The 23,202-nt window shown below is 46.5% G+C and overlaps 1 protein-coding gene across 6 annotated transcripts in view; it reads left to right on the plus strand.

Moving 5' to 3' along the window:
- ZNF592 (zinc finger protein 592) overlaps positions 1 to 23,202 on the plus strand; it is a 64,316-nt gene that overhangs the window by 11,257 nt on the left and 29,857 nt on the right. The window contains exons 1-3 of one of the 6 annotated variants that reach the window (XM_056572919.1): positions 7,999 to 8,261; positions 18,036 to 18,086; positions 19,709 to 22,020. In XM_056572919.1, the coding sequence (XP_056428894.1) occupies positions 19,729 to 22,020 (2,292 nt within the window). In that variant the 5' untranslated portion in view covers positions 7,999 to 8,261; positions 18,036 to 18,086; positions 19,709 to 19,728. Of the gene's footprint in view, positions 1 to 7,998; positions 8,262 to 9,938; positions 9,961 to 10,355; positions 10,662 to 11,105; positions 11,287 to 18,035; positions 18,087 to 19,708; positions 22,021 to 23,202 lie in introns of those variants that run through there. The other 5 variants (XM_056572920.1, XM_056572916.1, XM_056572918.1 and 2 more) reach the window with 5 other exon arrangements.

Raw genomic sequence — 23,202 nt, forward strand, 5'->3', positions numbered from 1 at the left:
CGATCACCTTTGAATCCTATGGGGGCTATAACATTGTAAAAAAAAGTGTAAAAAAAAAAAAGAGTTAATAAATGTGATTTAACCCCTTCCCTAATAAAAGTTCAAATCACTCCTCTTTTCCCATTTAAAAAAAACAAACATGTAAATAAGAATAACTATAAACATATGTGGTATTGCCGTGTGCATAAAGGTCCAATCTATAACAATTTATCATTAATTAAACCGCATGGTCAATGGCGTACGTACAAAAAAATATTCAAAAGTCCAAATTAGTGTATTTTTGGTTACTTTTTATACCATAATAAAAAATGAATAAAAAGCGATCAAAACAAAAATGGTACCAATAAAAACTTCAGATCACGGCGCAAAAAATTAGCCCTCATACTGCCCCATACGCATGATTTTTTTCAGAAGTAATACAAAATCAAACCTATACAAGTAGGGAAGCCCCAAAAAGTTACAAAATGGCGTTTTTTTATTCAATTTCGTCACACAATGATTTTGGACATTTCCACTTAGGGGTTTACTCACTTTTGTTGCCAAGGTTTAAACATTTTTATATCAACTGGCTCCAGAAAGTTAAACAGATATGTAAATTACTTCTATTAAAAAATCTTAATCCTTTCAATAATTATCAGCTGCTGAAGTTGAGTTGTTGTTTTCTGTCTGGTAACAGTGCTCTCTGCTGACATCTCTGCTTGTCTCGAGAACTGCACAGAGTAGAAAAGGTTTCCTATGGAGATTTGCTTCTAAACTGGGCGGTTCCCGAGACACGTGTCATCAGAGAGCACTTAGACAGAAAAGAACAACTCAACTTCATCAGCTCATAAGTACTGAAAGGATTAAGATTTTTTAATAGAAGTAATTTACAAATCTAATTAAAAGGAAGAGAAATGTATAACCAAATCCTCAAGGATTTTACCTCAAAAGGTACATAATGATGTTAAAATAATTCTCATAGGTGTGCTTCAATTAATATTTTTATTAAACTTGTAAAATAAACAATAAAAATGAGATAAATTGCACTATTAGTACTCTGGCTCAATCTAAAAGGTGAACCTCCACTGGGCCCTAGTGGTGGTAATCACCTATAGAAAAATATATAGTGTCCAATATGTAATGTCCAATATTCTGGCAACCCGGAATTTCAATATAGATGAATCTACTGAATGGTTCCAGTCTGTATATACTATTATAGTCCTCCTCAATAAGACTGATAGTCTCTGTAGTAGATAATATAACAGATGGTATAACAGAAATGTTGTTAATTGTATCGTTTTCTGAGTGTTGCAGTCTCTTTAGTAAGCCATATAGAACACTGCCGGTAACTAAGTATCTCACCCGCTCCTGTGGAACTTTACATGCGATGTTCTCTCCACATCGGCAGCACTGGCAAGGGCTGTCACTGATGCAGGGGTGCGCTTGGCACAGCGCTTCCAGTAACCTCCGTACTGCCCCTGTAATGATATTGCAGAGCAGGCACAGCGCTTGATGGTGTTGCGTCCCTCATGTTGGATCAATGGAGTCCTGGGGCGGATGGATGGATCTCTCGCGGCAGGTTCAGGCTGAGGCAAACACAAGGTAGTTGACGATTTTGGTTTCTTTAATTGGTCATAGATGTTAGTGCCAGGTTCACACCTAATAGTAGGCTGAAGGTGCGATAGTGCTTATGTCTTAGTCCTAGACGCGTTTCAGGGTACTTCTGCTGATTAGCGCACGACCCTTTCTTCAGTAGGGATTAAAAGCAAATATATCTATTGCACCTTCATGCTTGAACTGTTTAAACATTGCATACTGTACAAAAGATACTTAGATGACATCTTCATCATTTGGGACAGCTCCAAGGAAAACCTCAACAGCTTCCTGACCTCCTTAAATGACAACTCCTGGAACATCCAATTCACCTCCAACCACTCAGAGGACTCCATCAAATACCTGGATGTAATTGTCTACTACACCGAGGATAACCGGGTCCAAACAAAGACCTATTTCAAGCCAGTGGATGGGAACAGCTACCTCAACTATGACAGCTGCCATTTCAAAAAATGGACACAGAACATCCCCTTTGGTCAGTACAAGAGAATCAAAAGAAACTGCACCGAACCCTCAGATTTCGCAAACCGAAGTAAAATCCTGGACCAGCGCTTCAAATCCAAAGGCTACCCCACCTCACTCATCAACCAAAGTAAGCTCAAGGCAAGCAAATTCTCACAAAAAGAGTGCCTGAAACCTAAGGTCGCCTCCAATGACCCACCTGAGTAAACCCACTCCTTCAACTTCATCACTACCTATAATGATGACCACAAACTCATCAAAAAGATCATCACTGACCACTGGAAGACTCTCCTGCAGGACCCCTTTCTCAAAGACATTCTGGCACCCAGACCTAACATCACCTTCAGAAAGAACAGGTCCCTCAAAAACGTGCTGGTACCCAGCAAACTAAAAGCACCGAAGAAACAGACCACCATACTGGACACCCCACCTGTCACCGACTCCTACAAATGCAACAAACCCCTCTGCAAATGCTGCAACAACATTGCGAACAAGTGCACTAAATTCCCCTGCAGGATTACTAACATCACCTACCCCATCAAGAATTTCATCAACTGCAGCACCTCTTACGTTATCTACCTCCTTGAGTGCCCCTGTGGTCTTCAGTACGTCGGGTGCACCATCCAACCACTGAATCAGCATATTAACAAGCACAGATCCAATGTCACCAAGGGGTACCAACTCCACAGTGTCTCCAGGCATGCAGCTGAAAAAGACAGCAGCGATTTCAGGTGCCACACCATCACACCTATTGAACACATCTCCGCTGACACTGCCCACCACTTCGCAATGCTGAGAAAACGCGAAAACTTCTGGATTTTCACCCTTAAAACTTTGACACCCTCGGGCTTGAATGAATATATTGAAAATGTCACTTAAATACCACCGCCGGCACCACCCGATGACCCCGCCGCCTCACCGATGCCAGCCATCAATAAGCTACGAGGTCCCGATGACATTGTGACAGCCGCACCAAATGCCACTCCACTGCGGGACAGGATGACACCGAGCCACCGCTGAAGCCACCTGTCTCTTCCCTCCCCTCCCTTACAGGTATTCATAGCTCCTCCATGAAAATGTCGATCCAGATCCTGATGACCAACCCCGATCAGATGACAGCCCGACCGGACGATGACATAGTCGGATACCGGCATCCTGACAACGCTACAAACCTCCCTCTTCCTGATTGGTCACCACCCGGACCGGCCCAGCAGCGATTGGTCGAATTCTTCGAAAAAGATTTACCGACGATGCCTCAAGGAATCCCCCAAAGAGGAAATATACGTCTCTACCCCGATTGGTCGCCGCCCAGACCTGCACAGCAGCGATTGGTTGAACAATGCTCTGCCGCCACCAGCGGTGTGGACTTGCAACCCGAACCCATACGTCCCCTCTCTGATTGGCTCACTCAACATCATGAACAGCCAATCAGATCTCAGCCTACAATCCCCATGCCCATGTTTGGATTACATCCCCGTACTGACTTTCCTCCCATGACAACGTAACTATACACAGCTATGTACGGCACGCTCCCGATTGGTCGCCCTCATACCATCCAGCAGCGTGCGACCAATCAACATGAAGAAACCCGTCTCCATTCTAACCCACTGCAGCAACCCTGCACAGCGATGACAGCCTCCTCCCACTGCCTCCTGATTGGCCCCACGGATGCCGGCAGCCTTCTGATTGGTCGCCATCATGGGCACTCCGCGCGGTTTATTTTAAACCACCTAAATACCCCAAAAGACTATTTACCATCATGTATTGCCTTATGTTTTATATGTCTATATGGTTTTCATGCTATCCCACGACGTCACCAGCTCACCTGGTTTTGGCGCCATTTTCATATGTATTTAAACCACCTTAACTGTTACCTTGCCATACAGCTACCTGCAATTGAAAAAGGTAGCTGTGACTCCCGAAAAGCATCTTGCTTTATATATTTTTTTTTTCCTTTATGCTGTAAAAATAAATTATTTATTTTATACCAATACCCACGACTTCGGGTTACTTCCTTGGGAGCGCCACCGCAGCTTTTTTCTGCATTCTCTATACGGACCCACCTTCTGGGCTCCGTCCACACGCTGCAGGCCTGCATACCAAGCTACCATCTCTGGCAAGGGATACGCTTCCCCCCCCACCAGTGTACCTACATCTACCGGCTAAAGACCTACACCGCACCAGGCGCCACCTCCGCCTTTTTCCACTGTATACTGCTATTAGCCCAGGGTCCCGGCTATGAATAGCAGCCGGGACCGACCCGGTGTGATGCGGGGTCACGGCGTGAGCCTGTTTTAAACACTGGGATCGGGCACAGGGCGTACAGGTACGCCCCGCGTCCTTAAGAGGTTAATCCTCACTACCTATTTTTGGATTACATTTTGTGGCATCAGAAACAATTACCAAGTTTCCATAGAGTTATGGTCTCAACATACAATTGTTTCAACATACAATGGTTGCCCTGGAACCAATTAACCGCTTAGGGACCCAGGGCATACAGGTACGCCCTGGCTCCCTGGTACTTAACCCCTTAAGGACCAAGGGTTTTTCAGTTTTTGAATTTGCCTTTAAAAAATCATAACTCTTTCAATTTTGCACCTAAAAATCTATATGATGGCTTATTTTTTGCGCCACCAATTCTGCTTTGTAATGAAGTCAGTCATTTTGCCCAAAAATCTGCGGCGAAACGGAAAAAAAAATCATTGTGAGACAAAATTGAAAAAAAAAACGCTACTTTGTAACTTTTGAGGGCTACCGTTTCTACGTAGTAAATTTTTCAGTAAAAATGACAACTTATCTTTATTCTGTAGGTCCATACGATTAAAATGATACCCTACTTATATAGGTTTGATTTTGTCGTACTTCTGGAAAAAATCATAACTACATGCAGGAAAATTAATACGTTTAAAATTGTCATCTTCTGACCCCTATAACTTTTATTTTTGCGCATATGGGGCGGTATGAGGGCTCATTTTTTGCGCCGTGATCTGAAGTTTTTAGCGACACCATTTTTGCATTGATAGGACTTATTGATCGCTTTTTATTCATTTTTCATGATATAAAAAGTGACCAAAAATGCACTATTTTGGACTTTGGAATTTTTTTGCGCGTATGCCATTGACCGTGTGGTTTAATTAACGATATATTTTTATAACTCGGACATTTCCGCACGCGGCAATACTATGTTTATTTTTATTTAGTTTTTTTTTTATGGGAAAAGGGGGGTGATTCAAACTTTTAATACGGAAGGGGTTAAATGATCTTTATTCACTTTTTTTTTGCAGTGTTATAGCTCCCATAGGGACCTATAACACTGCACACATTGATCTTTATCATTGATCACTGGTTTCTCATAGGAAACCAGTGATCGATGATTCTGCCGCTTGACTGCTCATGCCTGGATCTCAGTCACTGAGCAGTCATTCGGCGATCGGACAGCGAGGAGGCAGGTAGGGATCCTCCGGCTGTCCTGTAAGCTGTCCGATTTCGCCGCAGCTATCCCGAACAGCCCACTGAGCTAACCGGCATGCTTTCACTTTAGACGTGGCATTCAACTTTGACCAGAGCATTTTTTGCACATCTGACCACTGTCGATACTTGGTGAAATTAATTAATTTCTTGGTGAAAAATTCTAAAATTTTATGAAAAAATTGAAAATTTAGCTTTTTTTTTTACTTTGAAACTCTATCACACCCCCTCCCGTAGGCTTGCATTGAGGAGCGGAGCGTGACGTCACACGAGGGCGGAGGCGGGACGTCACACGCCGTCGGCCCTGCGGTCGACCGTAATCAGACCCGGAGCGAACACGCTCCGGGGACTGATTACTAACGGGGTGCCGTGTGCATGATGGCGGGCGTCCCCAGCTGCGGGACTCCCGCGATCAGGCATCTTATCCCCTATCCTTTGGATAGGGGATAAGATGTGTAAGCACTGGAGTACCCATTTAAAGTGAAAATGGGCTTGGCCCTTAAGGGGTTAATATTGTAACTTGAGGGATCACTGTATTACATTACCAAATTGCTGATCCTGCACAGTCAACATTTTACATTAACCCAAAAAAGGCAAACATCTTAGGGTATGCCTCATATCATGGATACAGATTACATGGCGCATTTATAGGAAATCGCACAGGCTTGTATTTCTATGGCTGTCAGCTTCCAATAAAATAACTGTGGGGAGCAAAGACTTGGTATAAGGGAACAATACATTTGATATTGGATGGTGCCTATACACAGGGGCCCGATGAGGCTTTGCAATAGTGTGTTCCCCAAGACCCCTGTAAACCATATAAATCCATGTATTCCTTCCCCAAGACCCCTGTAAACCATATAAATCCATGTATTCCTTCCCCAAGACCCTTATAAACCATGTATTCTTTTTGTAAACCATGTAAATTCATGTATTTCTTCCTCAAGACTCATTTAATCCATATATTTCTTCCTCAAGACCCCTGTAAGCCCCTTTCTTCACAAGATCTCATGTAAGCCAATATTTTCCCAAAACCCTTTTGAGCCACGTAAAAGTCCATGTATTCCTTCCCCAAGACCCCTGTACACTATGTCAGTCCCCAAGACCCCTGTACACTGTGTCAGTCCCCAAGACCCCTGTACACTGTGTCAGTCCCCAAGACCCCTGTACTCTATGTCAGTCCCCAAGACCCCTGTACTCTGTGTCAGTCCCCAAGACCCCTGTACACTGTGTCAGTCCCCAAGACCCCTGTACACTGTGTCAGTCCCCAAGACCCCTGTACACTGTGTCAGTCCCCAAGACCCCTGTACACTGTGTCAGTCCCCAAGACCCCTGTACACTGTGTCAGTCCCCAAGCCCCCTGTACACTGTGTCAGTCCCCAAGCCCCCTGTACACTGTGTCAGTCCCCAAGACCCCTGTACACTGTGTCAGTCCCCAAGACCCCTGTACACTGTGTCAGTCCCCAAGACCCCTGTACACTGTGTCAGTCCCCAAGACCCCTGTACACTGTGTCAGTCCCCAAGACCCCTGTACACTGTGTCAGTCCCCAAGACCCCTGTACACTGTGTCAGTCCCCAAGACCCCTGTACACTGTGTCAGTCCCCAAGACCCCTGTACACTGTGTCAGTCCCCAAGACCCCTGTACACTGTGTCAGTCCCCAAGACCCCTGTACACTGTGTCAGTCCCCAAGACCCCTGTACACTATGTCAGTCCCCAAGACCCCTGTACACTATGTCAGTCCCCAAGACCCCTGTACACTGTGTCAGTCCCCAAGACCCCTGTAAACCACACAAGTCCATGTATTCCTTCACATACACAGTATTTTGGTTTTCTCTTAATAACTAAGCCCCCACAGTTCCCCTTAGAAGAGGTGCAGTATCCCGTCCGCCTCCCTCCCCGGTGTCTCCTCCTGCCCGGTCTCCCTCCCCGGTGTCTTCTCCTGCCCGGTCTCCCTCCCCGGTGTCTCCTCCTGCCCGGTCTCCCTCCCCGGTGTCTCCTCCTGCCCGGTCTCCCTCCCCGGTGTCTTCTCCTGCCCGGTCTCCCTCCCCGGTGTCTTCTCCTGCCCGGTCTCCCTCCCCGGTGTCTTCTCCTGCCCGGTCTCCCTCCCCGGTGTCTTCTCCTGCCCGGTCTCCCTCCCCGGTGTCTTCTCCTGCCCGGTCTCCCTCCCCGGTGTCTTCTGCCCAGTCTCCCTCCCCGGTGTCTCCTCCTGCCCGGTCTCCCTCCCCGGTGTCTTCTCCTGCCCGGTCTCCCTCCCCGGTGTCTTCTGCCCGGTCTCCCTCCCCGGTGTCTTCTCCTGCCCGGTCTCCCTCCCCGGTGTCTTCTCCCGCCCGGTCTCCCTCCCCGGTGTCTTCTCCTGCCCGGTCTCCCTCCCCGGTGTCTTCTGCCCGGTCTCCCTCCCCGGTGTCTCCTCCTGCCCGGTCTCCCTCCCCGGTGTCTCCTCCTGCCCGGTCTCCCTTCCCGGTTCTGGGCTCCAGACGCAGGCTCAGTGGTGTGTGCTCCCGCCGAGTGTGCTCCGGAGTCCCCTCCTCCTCCAGCAGCAGCAGCAGCAGCAGGCCCCATCTCCCCTCCCTTCACTGTCCAGTCCCCTCCTCTTCCCCAGGCCCAGTCTTTCTCCGCCATGTTAGTTTCTCCGGGTCCCGGCCTACTGATCAGGCCAACTCCTGGGATGATCGTTCGCTCTCAGGCTGGGCTCCGTCCCCGGTGGCTGTACGTGTGATCGGCGAACACAAGGCGAGGGTAAGTGGGTGTCAGTGAGCGGGGTGTTCGCTGGGTGGTGTGCAGGCACTGGTGTAGATGTCCACATATTGGCACAGTAGTGGGGTATGCCCATTGCTGTGTGTGCTGGAGGTGTGTGCCAGGCTGGGGCGCCCCGCGTGTTGTCTGTGTACACACAGTGCGGTCAGGGCAGCTCTGTGATGGGGACATTGGGTTGTTGTCACATTCATGTTGCTGGTACTTTACACACTGGGCACTGACACTGTTGTGGTAGATGCGGTTCTGCTGGTCCCTGTCACTGCTGTGTGTGACCTGTCATACTAGGGGGGCTGCCCTCTTCCTGAGTGCCCCCACCTCTAGAATAAGGCATCTACCCATCCTTCAGCCCAGAAAGGTGACCATTGGAAGTCCCACCTCACCTCTTGTGGGGACTGTCACCCAACTTTCCCAGGCTTCTGGACAGCACAGCAAGGCTTCCAGATTGATCTATAATCAATGGTTACAATATTTGTGACTGGAGAGTTCTATAGTACAGTGTTTCCCAACCAGGGTCCCTGCAGCTGTTGCAAAACTACAACTCCCAGCATGCCAAAGGCTGTACGGGCATGATAGTTGTATTTTTGCAACAGCTGGAGGCATCCTGGTTGGGAAACATTGCTTTTTAGTAAGTAACAAAGTGATCAGAATGAGGAAAGAGGAGGAATGAACATATGCCCGCTCCTGCACTGCCCCGGGCACATCCCTGGTTTGGTAAATAAAGCTCTGGAAACTGGCACGTCCTGTTCTTATACAGCTTCTTCACCATTCCACTTTCTGCCATTGGAGCTCTCACTAAAATGCTGTCTGTTTTGAGATTCTTTACATTGTCGCCTGTATATTTCTCTTCTACATCTGCTAGTGGGATCAGCCAGACAGCTCACGCCTGTGTAGATGCCAGCTAACTGGCCAATACCCGATGCTGCCAGGTAAATACCTGCCGGCCTCATCTGCACCTTTTGTTAAGCAAAACACATCTGTGGGGGTGAGTTACAGGTTTAGGTCAGTTCCAGCAGATCTACCCCATTGCCAAGTTGGTCACAGATGTACGGATGCCAACATGAGCTGTAGCCTAAACATCTGCCCATCATGCCATTGCCGAAAGAGTAGGGTCCGGTTGGTCCTGGTGGTCACAACTCAAGTGAACATACAGGACTCGCTCATTGAGCCATGGATAGACTGGTGTGAAGTCTAATGGAACATCCTTGTTTGGAGAGGCTGCACGATCTTCCATACTTACAAGCGCATGTTCGTACCATATAGTTAGTGTGCAAGGAACGGCAGCCATGTCCTGTTTAAGTGAAAGTTGGGACGCTGCAGTTCCTTGCACCACTGCCACTAATAGTATGGCGCACACAAGGATGAGTGCTTGTAAATAAGGAAGAGTTCCAATTTCAGATAACCCTTTAAAGGGATTTTCCATTGAGATGTTTTTGAAAACGAATATGCCCGGCCTGCCTAATAAAACAATAAACTCACCTTCCTCTGCTCCCTTGTAGCCTCCAGTATCAGGGCATCACAGCACTGCTTAGCCAATCATTGCCGCAGCATTGTCCCACCCCTGCCAGTGATTGGTGAGTGGCACTGACAGTTCCCCTGGCTGCAGACACTACAATCTGCAGCTCCGGAAAGGCAGGGTCACCCGCAGCAGACAGACACTGGAGGCTACAAGGGTTAGAGTAAGGTAAGTTAAAGGTTTTCTTGTTTTATTAGGCAGGCTGGGCAGTAAAAATTTTTTTTTTTAAATTCACTGTACAACCCCATTAAGATTCCCCAGAGAGACACTAGTGTCATGGTTAGGATCCTAGCCAGGGATCATCCCCAGGATAACAGTCAGGATGTAACCAGCCAGGAGACAAGATTGAGTGTAGTCAGGGGTCAGAGCCATGAGCCAAAGGCTAAAGGTTTCTATGTCCTATCAATAACTGTTGGCCAAAAGTGTTCTCTCTCCCGAACTCCACATATCATGTGATCTCTGTGGGGAGGGGTAAGCCATAGCCAGACAGCTCTGGTGGTGGCTTATCCAGCACACCTGACACTTCTCTCCACCAACATTATCTGTCTGTGGAGAGTCAGGAGGCTGCCATACCCCTTAGATTAGGGGTTCTCAACCAGGGGTACGCCAAGGGTTATGCGGGGGTAAGGCAATTCGCTGACAAATACTGGTCATACATTGGCCAGTGTTTGTCAGCGCATAGTGGGGATCGCCGCGGAAGCTCACTATATTGTACCTGTAGCCGCGGTCACTTTACGTGAGCTGAAGTGGCTGCTGGGCCTGACGTGTGATGTCCCTAACGTTGCGTGGAGGTGCCGGAACAGTGCAGAATGACATCACCCGCCAGTGCGGCCCTCCGACTCCTGCCGAACGGGATAGACACAGGCCTGGTAAGCACGTTAAACTAAGTGGGACACCACAGTATGGGAGAGTTTTATTGTATGTGTCTCATATATTGGTCCAGGGGGAATGGAGGGGGGGGGTGGTATAATGGTAAAAGGGGATCAGAGGGAGGGGGGGGGGAATAATGGCACAAGGGGATTCATTATCTCCCCCCCCCCCCCCATCTTAATCCCCTTGTGCTATTATTCTCCCCTCCCCAAAAAAGGTTGTGAACCATTGCCTTAGATAAGCCGGTGGATCAGTTCAGCTGGTATACGGTGTATGGCCACCTTTACAGTTCAAAGAGTAAGACAAGAGTTAGATTAGGAGCAAGGAAGAAGCAAAAGTCAATAGCAACGTACTAGAATAGAAGTCAGGAAAGGTAATGTGGCCCCTTCGTATAGGCCACCAGGGCTGATGTCTTCTTCTGGTGCCAGTTGCCTTGACAACTGGACACCGCTGTGTACGGTGAGAACCCCCAACTGCTCAGGCCACAGTGGTAGCATCTGGTTGCTTAGCATTCGAACAAAGCCATCAGGGAGATCTACAGATGCTACCTGGAACCAGACGAGTAACAGACTGATACTGTGTTATGCCTTGTGCTGGATCTATGGCAGGTGATGCACGATAAAGGTATTCGTTCTGTGGTGTTCTGAAAAGCCTATTGTCATGCCCCAAACCCTAGGCCCTGTGCTAGGCACAGTAGGGCAGCTTAAGGGTACGTTCACACGAGCAGATTTTTGCAGCGTATTTTGCTGCGGATCCGCTGGTGAAGGCCCGCTCTATGCTGTCTTTACATGTGCCTGCTCATAGTGGCGATACGCTGCTACCAGCAGGCACACTGTGATGTGCGGGTCGCAGTATACTCGCACATCGCGGGAGCTCTCTGCCTAACTCGGAGCAGGGAGAGCGGCTGCGATGTGCGAGTAGGCCGCAGTGTGTCTGCTCGTAGCAGCGTATTGCCGCTACCAGCAGGCATATGTAAAGACAGCATAGAGCGGGGCCTTCACCAGCGGATCTGCAGTGTAAAATCCGCTGTAAATCCGCTCGTGTGAACGTACCCTAAAGGGGTATTTTATGATTTACAAAATGTTTTTTTGTTTCTTAAGAGAGCTTGTAAAAATATGATACTCACCTACCCTGATCCCCTACAGTTTCCAGTTCAGCACCTTCTTCTCCTCTGGACTCCCTGTCCAATGCCTTCCAGTCCACCACTGCTCCACGCTCTTTTTTTTATTTCCAAGACAGTGATATCTCAGCAGGACCTGCCCACTCAGCCAGTCACTGGCCACAGTGGTGTCCTCTCTGACCTTATTATGGGCTCCGTGTGAGTGGTGGGGACTTGTAAGTCACTGGAGCTGCAGGGGACCATGGTAGGTGAGTATCATTTATTTTAAATTCTTACCAGCCCCCAGCAGTATGTAAAAAACCCATTTCTGAATCCCTAAATACCCTTTTAACACCACGTATTACTGCATAGATGAAAACCCAGAGCTCTGTTGTCACCTCACATCTGAGATGCTTAAGTACATTAGTATGGTCACTATTAGTATGTTGGCGGCACTTTTTTCTCCACGAGTCACATAGCATTACTATACTGTGACAGAACAGGGCTTGAATACATGGCTGTATTGTCTTGTATGCAGAAGTTATGTTTAAAGCCCAAGTCATATCCAGTATTCAGGATCAAGGTTTGTGACAGACTTTATTTGGCAGTAAATTTCCTGCTCCTTGTGGTAGTCCAGTGGTCTCCAAACCATGTTGCAAAACTACTACTGTATACTCACACAGCCATTGGCTGTCAGGGCATGCTGGGAGTGGTAGTTTTGCAACATCTGGAGGGACGTAGCTTGAAGACCACTGTGGTAGACCATCTGTAATGCAGGATGACAAGCTTCACAATGACCAAGCAGTGTTCCTCCTCAGTGATCCAACATGGCTGACATGCTGTCATATAGTTTTATTGTGCACCACTGTATAGCTGGCCACGGATGTACAGGTTTCTGTGGGACCGACTGGCCATCTAATGTGCATGGGGGGTGTAATAGATTTTAACTTGCTTACGGGAGGTTGGCTGTGGCCACAGGTATCTGTCAGCTGCAAAGCATATGAATGCAAAGCTAGGAGAACTGTCATGAAAAAGAGTCATCCAACCATCTAAGTTTATTCATTTATCCCTTACCCTTAGGTTGCAGTGTTGTCACTGTCATCGTGACTTCTTCATTGTTCTTTCTAGTGAAGGCCACAACAGTGAACTTGTTGATACCCAGTTTCAGAGTCCATCATTTACTTTTCTCTGATATGTTTGAAAAAAAAACAATAGAGCTGATAGGGGGCTATGGTGCCATAGAGCTGATAGGGGGGGCTATGGTGCCATAGAGCTGATAGGGGGGCTATGGTGCCATAGAGCTAATAGGGGGCTATGGTGCCATAGAGCTGATAGGGGGCTATGGTGCCATAGAGCTGATATTGGGGCTATGGTGCCATAGAGCTGATAGGGGGGCTATGGTGCCATAGAGCAGATAGGGGGGCTATGGTGCCATAGAGAAGATAGGGGGGCTATGGTACCATAGAGCAGATAGGGGGGCTATGGTGCCATAGAGCAGATAGGGGGGCTATGGTGCCATAGAGCAGATAGGGGGCTATGGTGCCATAGAGCAGATAGGGGGGCTATGGTGCCATAGAGCAGATAGGGAGCTATGGTGCCATAGAGCAGATAGGGAGCTATGGTGCCATAGAGCAGATAGGGAGCTATGGTGCCATAGAGCTGATAGGGGGGCTATGGTGCCATAGAGCTGATAGAGGGGCTATGGTGCCATAGAGCTGATAGGGGGGCTATGGGGCCATAGAGCTGATAGGGGGGCTATGGGGCCATAGAGCTGATAGGGGGGCTATGGGGCCATAGAGCTGATAGGGGGGCTATGGGGCCATAGAGCTGATAGGGGGGCTATGGGGCCATAGAGCTGATAGGGGGGCTATGGGGCCATAGAGCTGATAGGGGGGCTATGGGGCCATAGAGCTGATAGGGGGGCTATGGGGCCATAGAGCTGATAGGGGGGCTATGGGGCCATAGAGCTGATAGGGGGGCTATGGGGCCATAGAGCTGATAGGGGGGCTATGGGGCCATAGAGCTGATAGGGGGGCTATGGGGCCATAGAGCTGATAGGGGGGCTATGGGGCCATAGAGCTGATAGGGGGGCTATGGGGCCATAGAGCTGATAGGGGGGCTATGGGGCCATAGAGCTGATAGGGGGGCTATGGGGCCATAGAGCTGATAGGGGGGCTATGGGGCCATAGAGCTGATAGGGGGGCTATGGGGCCATAGAGCTGATAGGGGGGCTATGGGGCCATAGAGCTGATAGGGGGGCTATGGGGCCATAGAGCTGATAGGGGGGCTATGGGGCCATAGAGCTGATAGGGGGGCTATGGGGCCATAGAGCTGATAGGGGGGCTATGGGGCCATAGAGCTGATAGGGGGGCTATGGGGCCATAGAGCTGATAGGGGGGCTATGGGGCCATAGAGCTGATCGGCGGGCTATGGGGCCATAGCGCTTATAGGGGGGCTATGAGGCCATAGCGCTGATAGGGGGGCTATGGGGCCATAGAGCTGATAGGGGGGCTATGGGGCCATAGAGCTGATAGGGGGGCTATGGTGCAGGAGGACTGTGGTGTTCTCTAGTAGTGGGCATGTTGGGCTCCTTGATCATATAGTGTTATGCTGTGTCCACTTTGTATTATTTGTATCATTTTCCCAGATTTATAGTTACTTTAGCCCACTTTTTATTGTAGGGTTGGCTCCTCCAGTGAACAACTGTCTGCTAACATTGGGGGAGTCCTGAATGAGGAACCCCCTACTATTCTGGCCAGATGTCAAGCATGGGAAGCTGTAGAAGTGTGAATATAAAATCTATTAAAGAGGTTATCCCAAGAACAACTTATAGGGAGTCTGTAAGCTCTGTTTTCTGCTGGCCCAGGGTACGTACACACATAACCCACTGCTGGAATTCAGCAAGCAGAATTTTCCCTGTGGAAAACCTGCAGAACATTATGTATGTGTGAATGTACCCTTAGGCTATGTACACACCACAGAATTTCCTTGCAGAATCTGCTGAAATAAATCCACTAGGTAATTCTGCCAAATTTACTGCACTTAAATTCAAAGAATTTAGCGCAAATTTTTTTTTGCTTTAGCTGCGCCACATTTGCTTAAAATGTGGCGCACACTGTTAGAACCACATATTCAGATATTTAGCACCTGATTTAGCACTGTTAGACAATTTTTTTTTAAAGGAGCGTGGTTAGGCTTTTTGTGCTATTAGCATCCTATTTTCAAAGGTTTAGCACCATTTCTGGTGCACAAAGTGTCGCAGCTAATGCCAAGTATACTTGGTGTTAAATGATTTGCCTATTGTGCTTTTTGCCCCACATTTTCAAAAGCCCAAACACACTTCTGAAAATGAGGCGCAGTTAAAAATACAGAGCCCTAATAACACAAGTCTTTGAGTATCTCCCCCCCCATTTCTACTGCTGGAGTTCTGCCGCGGAAATTTAGATTTCTGGATTCTGCAAAAACATTAAACATGTCTTTAAATGTTGCCGAATTCTGGGCAGAATCCCATTGAAGTCAATGGGGGATTAAAGGGGTACTCCGCTGCTCAGCGTTTGGAACAAACTATTCCGAACGCTGGAGCCGGCGCTGGCTCGTCATGTCATAGTCCCGCCCCTCATGACATCACATCCCACCCCCTCAATGCAAGTCTATGGGAGGGGGTGTGACAAACTGTACCTTTCCTGGAGCTGATGGTGGTTGCCAATCTTATAAAATTGCCGTTCTGTTTATCAGCCAGATGTCAAGGAGGCGGAGCAGAGCTGCTCAAGTGCCACAGCCAGTTACCCCTGCTTGCTTGCTCTCCCCTCCCAACACATCCTTGATTGACTTACAAAGGCTTGGACATCTGTCAAGGAGTTTCTGGGAGGTGGGAGGTCGAGCGAGGAGGTAAGCCAGGGCTATGGCCCTTAAGCATCTTCCCCTCACCTCTTTGACACATGGCTGAGAAATAAATGCAATGTTATACGTTTAGCAACCACCATCAGCTCCAGGAAAAATACAGATTGAACCCCACCAGGGTGTGGAGGCACATGGGATGATGTAAGAACCTTACAGGGGTGCTGCAGCATAACCGTGGACAAGATGGTGCTAGAGACGTGTCACTGGAGGGAAGTGTCCTGGGTAGATAAAGATATCGCCAACAATGCAGGATGCTTCCTACCACAGAGGAGCCATGTGATCTGTGGTGCACCTGTGGTTGTTGGGCTTATGGGGTGCCATAATGCACCCCCCAAGAAACAAGTAAGAATTTATTTTATTTAGCTTAGCCCTGCCTTCAGATATAGGCTAGTGCTGGGTAGGGTCACTGCGCGCAGGATGTCGCAGGAGCCAGAAGTAGTGCCGACACCGGGAACAGGTAATTCTAAAACCGGGGATGGGGAGGCAATGGGGCAGCGGTGGTCTCTGGCTGTGGAGGTGGGGCGGGGCATATCGGAAAGGTAATTGCCGATACCGATAATGTCCAAAATTGTGAATATCGGCCGATCGGTCGATCCCTAGTGCTGGGCGGTATACCGGTTCATACCGAATACCAAATTTTTTTCCTGCACAATTTTTCCCCATACTGCAATACCAGTTGGGCCACTCCCCCCCTCGAATGAATGAATTATCAGCCGCAGCGGCCGTCCCCACAAATTATCAGCCGCTGCGCTGTACTATCCTGTTCTCGGGCTGCAAAAATAAACAAAATAAACTTTATCTCACCTTCCGACGTTCCCCGTTACTGGCCTCACGGTCCCTCTGCTGCGGTCCTGGGGATGGGAATGTCACAGAGCCGTCAGCCTATCACCGGCCGCAGCGATGTCCTGCCTCGGCCGGTGATAGGCTGAGCACACTGTCATGTTAGGAGTCGGCCGGCTTCATACATGACCGTGCGCTCAGCCTATCATCGGCCGAGGCAGGACATTGCTGCGGCCGGTGATAGGCTGATGGCTCTGTGACATTTCCATCCCCAGGACCGCAGCGGGGGAACATCGGAAGGTGAGATAAAGTTTATTTTGTTTATTTTTGCAGCCCGGGCACAGGAGAAGCAGCACCCACGGGTCACATGATTGGAGGGGGGGGGGGAGTGAAATACCGTTAAATACCGTGGAACCGCCATAACTTACAAAAATACTGTGATACACATTTTTGGTCATACCGCCCAGCTCTAATATAGGCTGCAAGGCTTCTTATGGCTGCATGAAGATGAAGAAGATTCTTTTTCCATCTTGGAGTCTATTCACACGTACAGTATCCTGCACATTTTTAATGCAAAGCTGATTTGAAGCTGCAGATTTACATTGCAGATTAGGTTACATTCATTTACATTGATGCTGCAGAATACTGTATACTATATGTATAAATACACCCGTAAAATACAGTCACTGTATGATTTGTGCGCTGACCTTTCTAACAGTGTCTGCAAATCTCAGCAACAAATACAGCTGACAGATTCTTTCTAATGTGAAAAGCCAAATAACAGGTAATTTTAGGGATCGTACCATATAAATTCTTTATATACATTTTTTTTTTTAAAGGCTGAGAGCAGTAGACAATATCTTTGCATAGCACAAGCATAGCTTCCTGTAGCATTTCTAGTGACACCCCCCCCCCCATTCCATTGTTTCCGCCAATGGCTGTCCAAGCATGCTGGGAGATGTAGTTTTGCTACAGCTGGAGGCACCTTGGTTGGAAAACACTGCCATATTCTGTGTCCCCCTTCCACAGCATTCAATCATAGACATGCATGCACTTGACGTGGTTATCCAGGAAAAAAAAACATTTTTTTTAAATATATATCTCAACTGGCTCCAGAAAGTTAAACAGACTTGTAAATTACTTCTATTAAAAAATCTTAATCCTTTTAGTACTTATGAGGTGCTGAAGTTGAGTTGTTCTTTTCTGTCTAAGTGCTCTCTGATGACACGTGTCTCGGGAACTGTCCAGAGTAGAAGCAGAGCCCCATAGCAAACCTCTTCTACTCTGTGCAGTTCCCGAGTCAGAGATGTCAGCAGAGAGCACTGACGTCAGACAGGAAAGAACAACTCAACTTTAGCAGCTGATAATTATTGGAAGGATTAAGATTTTTTTTTAATAGAAGCAATTTACAAATCTGTTCAACTTTCTGGAGCCAGTTGATATAAAAAAAATTTTTCCTGGAATACCCCTTTAACTTCATTGTAGTAACACTGCCTATGGTGCTGTTATATCTCTAGTAAACTCTACCGCACAGGGCATGATGGGATTATTTTGCATGGCTTTCACTGTGTTTATCTTGATTTATGTGTTCCAGGCTTTGTGTTCGGCATCTACATTGAGTGGAGCCATGCATTAAAATTCCCAGGTAAGACTCCAGCCTCCATTCACTGTATGGATGTACATGTGCAATTTCCTCACATGTCTGACTGATAATACAGTATGAAGAATTGACCATCCGAATAACTTGCATGGAAGGGACTATTATTTTTATTTTTTTTAACCTGCATTAATATGTTACAAAAAATGTTTCTGGATAATTCCTGTTCTATTTATTCCATTAGTTTTATATCTCCTAGATACTTTTTCAAATAAGCCTTATATCTCTATGACCCAGAACAAGTCTGGTAATACGTTCTAGTGCACATTTAGGTAAGCAGATTATTTTAATGGGTACAGAAAAGACGATTTGCATGAAGTTGTGTTGCTAGAGCATAAAAAAGCTGATGAAGCTGTAAGTCCTCTAACATCTCGATAGAACAACTGGATCTTATCCAGAATGTACTGCTATTTGTAGGCAGAGATTGGGCTTTTACATTCTGGCTGAAAAAGCCCAAAGAAGAAGAAAAATCCGGGCTGGGATTATGTATTAAATGGGAGAACACTTGGGACGACTGACATGGAAAAGGACTTGGGAGTCTTGGTTAACAGTAAATTTAGCTGTAGTGACCAGTGTCGGGCAGCTGCTGCCAAGGCAAATAAAATCATGGGGTGCATCAATAGGGGCATAGATGCCCACGACAAGGAAATAATTCTACCACTGTACAAATCACTAGTCAGACCACACATAGAATACTGTATACAGTACTGGGCACCAGTGTACAAGAAAGATATAGTGGAGCTGGAGAGGGTTCAAAGACGGGCAACCAGGGTAATACTGGGAATGGGAGGACTACAATACCCAGAAAGATTATCAGAATTAGGGTTATTTAGTTTAGAAAAAAGAAGGCTTAGGGGCGACCTAATAACTATGTATAAATATATCAGGGGACAGTACAGAGATCTCTCCCATGACCTATTTATACCCAGGACTGTATCTATAACAAGGGGGCATCCTCTACATTTAGAGGAAAGAAGGTTTCTACACTAGCACAGACGGGGGTTCTTTACTGTAAGAGCAGTGAGACAGTGGAATTCTCTCCCGGAGGAGGTGGTCATGGGAACACTGTAAAAGAGTTCAAAAGGGGTCTGGATGCATTTTTGGAGAGTAATAACATTACAGGTAATGGATTCTAGATTTATAGGGACAGAACGTTCCAGGGATTTATTCTGCTATATTTGGAGTCGGGAAGGAATTTTTACCTCTATTATGAGGTTTTTTTTTTTCCTTCCTCTGGATCAACTCAACTCAATAGGGACTCATTAGGGTTATAGGTTGAACTTGATGGACTCTGGTCTTTTTTCAACCTTATGAACTATGTTACTATGTCTTGTGTGGCTGACTTTTAAAGGAACCTAAAGACAGAGTAGTTATATCCTAGATCCATATTCAATATGATACCTAAAAGTAATACCCCTCTGTATTTGTTACTTCCATTTTGGGGGTGAATAGTCACTTTCTATATGTGATGTGTAACAAGTGTTACATTATTATAGAATAAAATAAAAATTACTTCAAGGTGTATGGGCTTACTAGACAGCATTATAGACTTAAAAAAACCTTTTAAATAATGTTATATTCTTGTCTCATTCTCTTTCTTTTCATTACAGATACCGTTACATTTGAAGTCATGGGGGACATGAAGACTCCAGACTTTGATGACCTTCTTGCTGCTTTTGATATCCCTGATGCCACAAGTTTAGATGCCAAGGAAGCTATTCAGGCTACAAGTGATGAGCAAGAAAACCATCTGAAACCATCTGGAATGTGTTTGGATGAAAATCTGTCTTTGGGTCAGTCATTACCTGCCCCTGACGTTCCAGCAGTTAGTGTTATTGTGAAAAACACCAGCCGTCAGGAGTCATTTGAAGCGTCTGAGAAGGAAGGAAATCATATGGGTCCCACTTTACTACAGAATGGATTTTGTGGCCCCGAAGTGGGCACTGATCCCCATGCTGTTGGATCAGGCTATGGGAAATTTGAACCAGGGTTTATCAATGGGGACAACTCACGCGATTACTCAGAAAAGATGGAGTCGCACAAGGCAGAACCTTTGCCAACTTTTAGCCAATTTAGCCCTATTTCTAGCCCAGAGCCAGAAGATTCTAAAGATAATGGGGTCCTGAGCAAGAAAGCAGTGGAGTCTCCATATTTCCCACAGCCGTCCATGTATGTTCCTGAAGAAGGATGCATGGTAGATTCTCTAAGAAAATCTTCAGAACCAGAGCTAAGCATGTTTGATGAATACTGTAAAAAGGAGCAGAAAACAGACTGTGTGGAAGCAGAGAAGGATAGATCTGAGAAACCCCGAGGTATAGACAAAAACAGCAGTTTTCTTGGGCCTTCCTTGGCTTTTAGGGATGCTCAGGACAACAGCAATTCTCAGGAGAAAGCATTGTCAGGGGCAGGGGATCCTTTTGCTAATGCAGCTGGTACATCAACTTTGTGTTCCTCCTCCGTGCCACCTCGGCAGCGTATTAAACCTGCACATTCAAAATTATCATCTTGTGTAGCTGCATTGGTGGCCTTGCAGGCCAAAAAAGTTGCTGTGGTCCCTAAGGAGGAATCTTCAAATATTTCTAAAGAAGTTAATGTCCCTTTAAAAGAAAGTATTAAAGGAAGTCCGAAAATGCCAAAGTCTCCTAAAAGTCCAAGGAGTCCTCTGGAGGTGGTAAAGAAGATTATTAAAAACCCTGACAGCCCCATGAGTGTCTGCAGTGACACCAGTAGTAAGGACTCGCCCTCGGTTTGTGCCGGTTCTCCTCCTGCAATTCCCAAGGTGAGGATAAAAACTATAAAAACGTCATCAGGTGAGATCAAAAGGACTGTAACCAGGATTTTGCCTGAGCTTGAACCAGATGATTTGGTAAAATCTCCAGAGGAACTTTTAGGGGAAAATTCATCTGGGGAGGATGTTAAACCTCCTGTGCCCTTGGAAGAAGTAACAGAAACAGAAAAGGATAAAACTAAGAACTCTACAAAAAGTGCAACCACAACTAGCGTCCAAGGACAAAATGCTGCTAGCACTCAAGTGTCCAATTCTAAAGGGGAAAAAAAGAAAGGAGTGCAAGGTTCAGGTCTGCACAATCCTGGCAGTGGCTCAGTGAAGTCCTCCAATAGCTCTCAGAACAAGAAGCAGTCGACAGCTTCCACCAAAACTGCATCGAACTCTACCACCTTGCTCCCCAAAGCTGTTCACCTTGCCAACCTCAATTTGGTCCCTAACAGTGTCACTTCTACTGTTGCAGTGAAGACTACAACAGTAAGGCAGACCCAAGGAACGCCTATGGCAGTGCCACTGGTACACCAAGTTAAAATGGCAGCTCCTGTTATTGTGGATGCTTTCAATAAACTTCTGCATAGTGCTAATCCTGTCCCAACATATACTCCAAATTTAAATCCCCCTCCTGATAGCAATATTACACTGCCACCTACAGGTTACACCTGCCTGGAGTGTGGAGATTCTTTTGCCTTGGAAAAGAGCCTTGCCCAGCATCATAGTAGACGAAGTATCCATATTGAAGTCATGTGCACTCAGTGCACTAAAACGGTTCAGTTCTACAACAAATGCAGTTTGCTGGGTCATGCCAGGGAACACAAGAGCAAAGGACTGATCATGCAGTGTTCGCAGCTCATGATGAAGCCCATTTCTGCAGAACAGATGCTATCCCCTCCTCCTTTAGTTGCCTCTGCCCTGGCACTTCAGCCTTCATCTTCCAACCAACGAACAGTAGCACCAACAAGTTCCCTTGGAGTGTGGTCTGGGACTTCCTCTTATGCCCCACCAGCTATGCCACTTTATTCAGATCCATATGGACTTATACGACATGGGTTCAAGTGTTTGGAGTGTAGCAAACAGGTTGAGGACTATACTTGTCTAGCAGGACATTATCAGAGGGTGGCAGAGGAAAAAGATGGACTTGTAAGTGAGACGTTACTCATATTTATGAGCTGTTCTTCAATCAGTCTTATTTCTTTATTTTATGAAAATAATTTTTATTAGAAGAACATTATTTTGTCTACACCTTACCCGGCACAATATTTTTTAACTTTCTTAGACATGAGCTGCAATCCCTTTTAAATATGTAGATTGGTGACCCTGAAGTGAGCAGCTGTTAATGTGCCCGTACTGCCAAGTGAAGCTATTAAACTAACAGACCTTCACATATACAGCTGAAGAAACCGTAAATGAACTGTATGGAATTACCATGATTTCTGCATTGGTTACTAATAAAATGTGATTGTAAGTCATAATTCTAGACCAACACAATCTAAATAAAGTAATAACATGCAAACAGTTGTACTGGCCATGTGTTTATTAAAGGGAATCTTTCATCAGTGTCACCCCTACTAACCTCCTTGTACAGAGTAATAGTGTGGCTGATGCTCGTTCAAACACTGTTTACCATTTTTGATTGGTGGCGCTGTTCCCACCGTTATGGACTAAAAGTGCTTTTCGGTGCACTCAGGGCGTTTCCTATTCCCTTGGTGCACTGTTGTACTTGCCCACATCGGCACTGTGCTACAGCCCCTTCATAAATATGCACTTGTCTTTCTATACATGCTGTGACATCACCAGAAAGGACCGTACCACAGTGCGGAAGCAGTGCAGGCTACCTGCTATAGAAAAAGGAATGAATATTTGTGAAGTGGCATAGCTCAGGGCCAATGTAGGGGGCATAGAAGTGCATCAAGAAGCTAATTTACATATTTTTATTTTGGTCCATACCTCCTTAGATCAAAATAAAGGTAAACAGCATTTGAATCAGCATCACCTGCACTATTACCCTGTACAAGAATTCTCTTTAAGCATGTTAATTTAGTAAACATCAAGAGTGCAGGGAGCAAAGAAAGTAAACTCTTGAATTTAATTACCAGAAGTTCTGATTTTATCTCATCAGTCCATAGAAGCATTATGAGGTCTTCTGAAAATGTTTCAGGCATGGTTCACGATAACCAGCCTTTCTAAACAGATTTGTCAAAATCAGATTTTAGGTGCCTTGATTGAACAGGTTTTTTTTTTTTGTTTTTTTTTTTTTTTGCTGTATTTTACTATCTTGACTTATGGGTCAGTCTGGTTTTGGGAAAAAAAAAATATAATAAC

The sequence above is a fragment of the Hyla sarda genome, chromosome 4 (genome assembly GCF_029499605.1).
Source record: "Hyla sarda isolate aHylSar1 chromosome 4, aHylSar1.hap1, whole genome shotgun sequence".
Taxonomy (NCBI): domain Eukaryota; kingdom Metazoa; phylum Chordata; class Amphibia; order Anura; family Hylidae; genus Hyla; species Hyla sarda.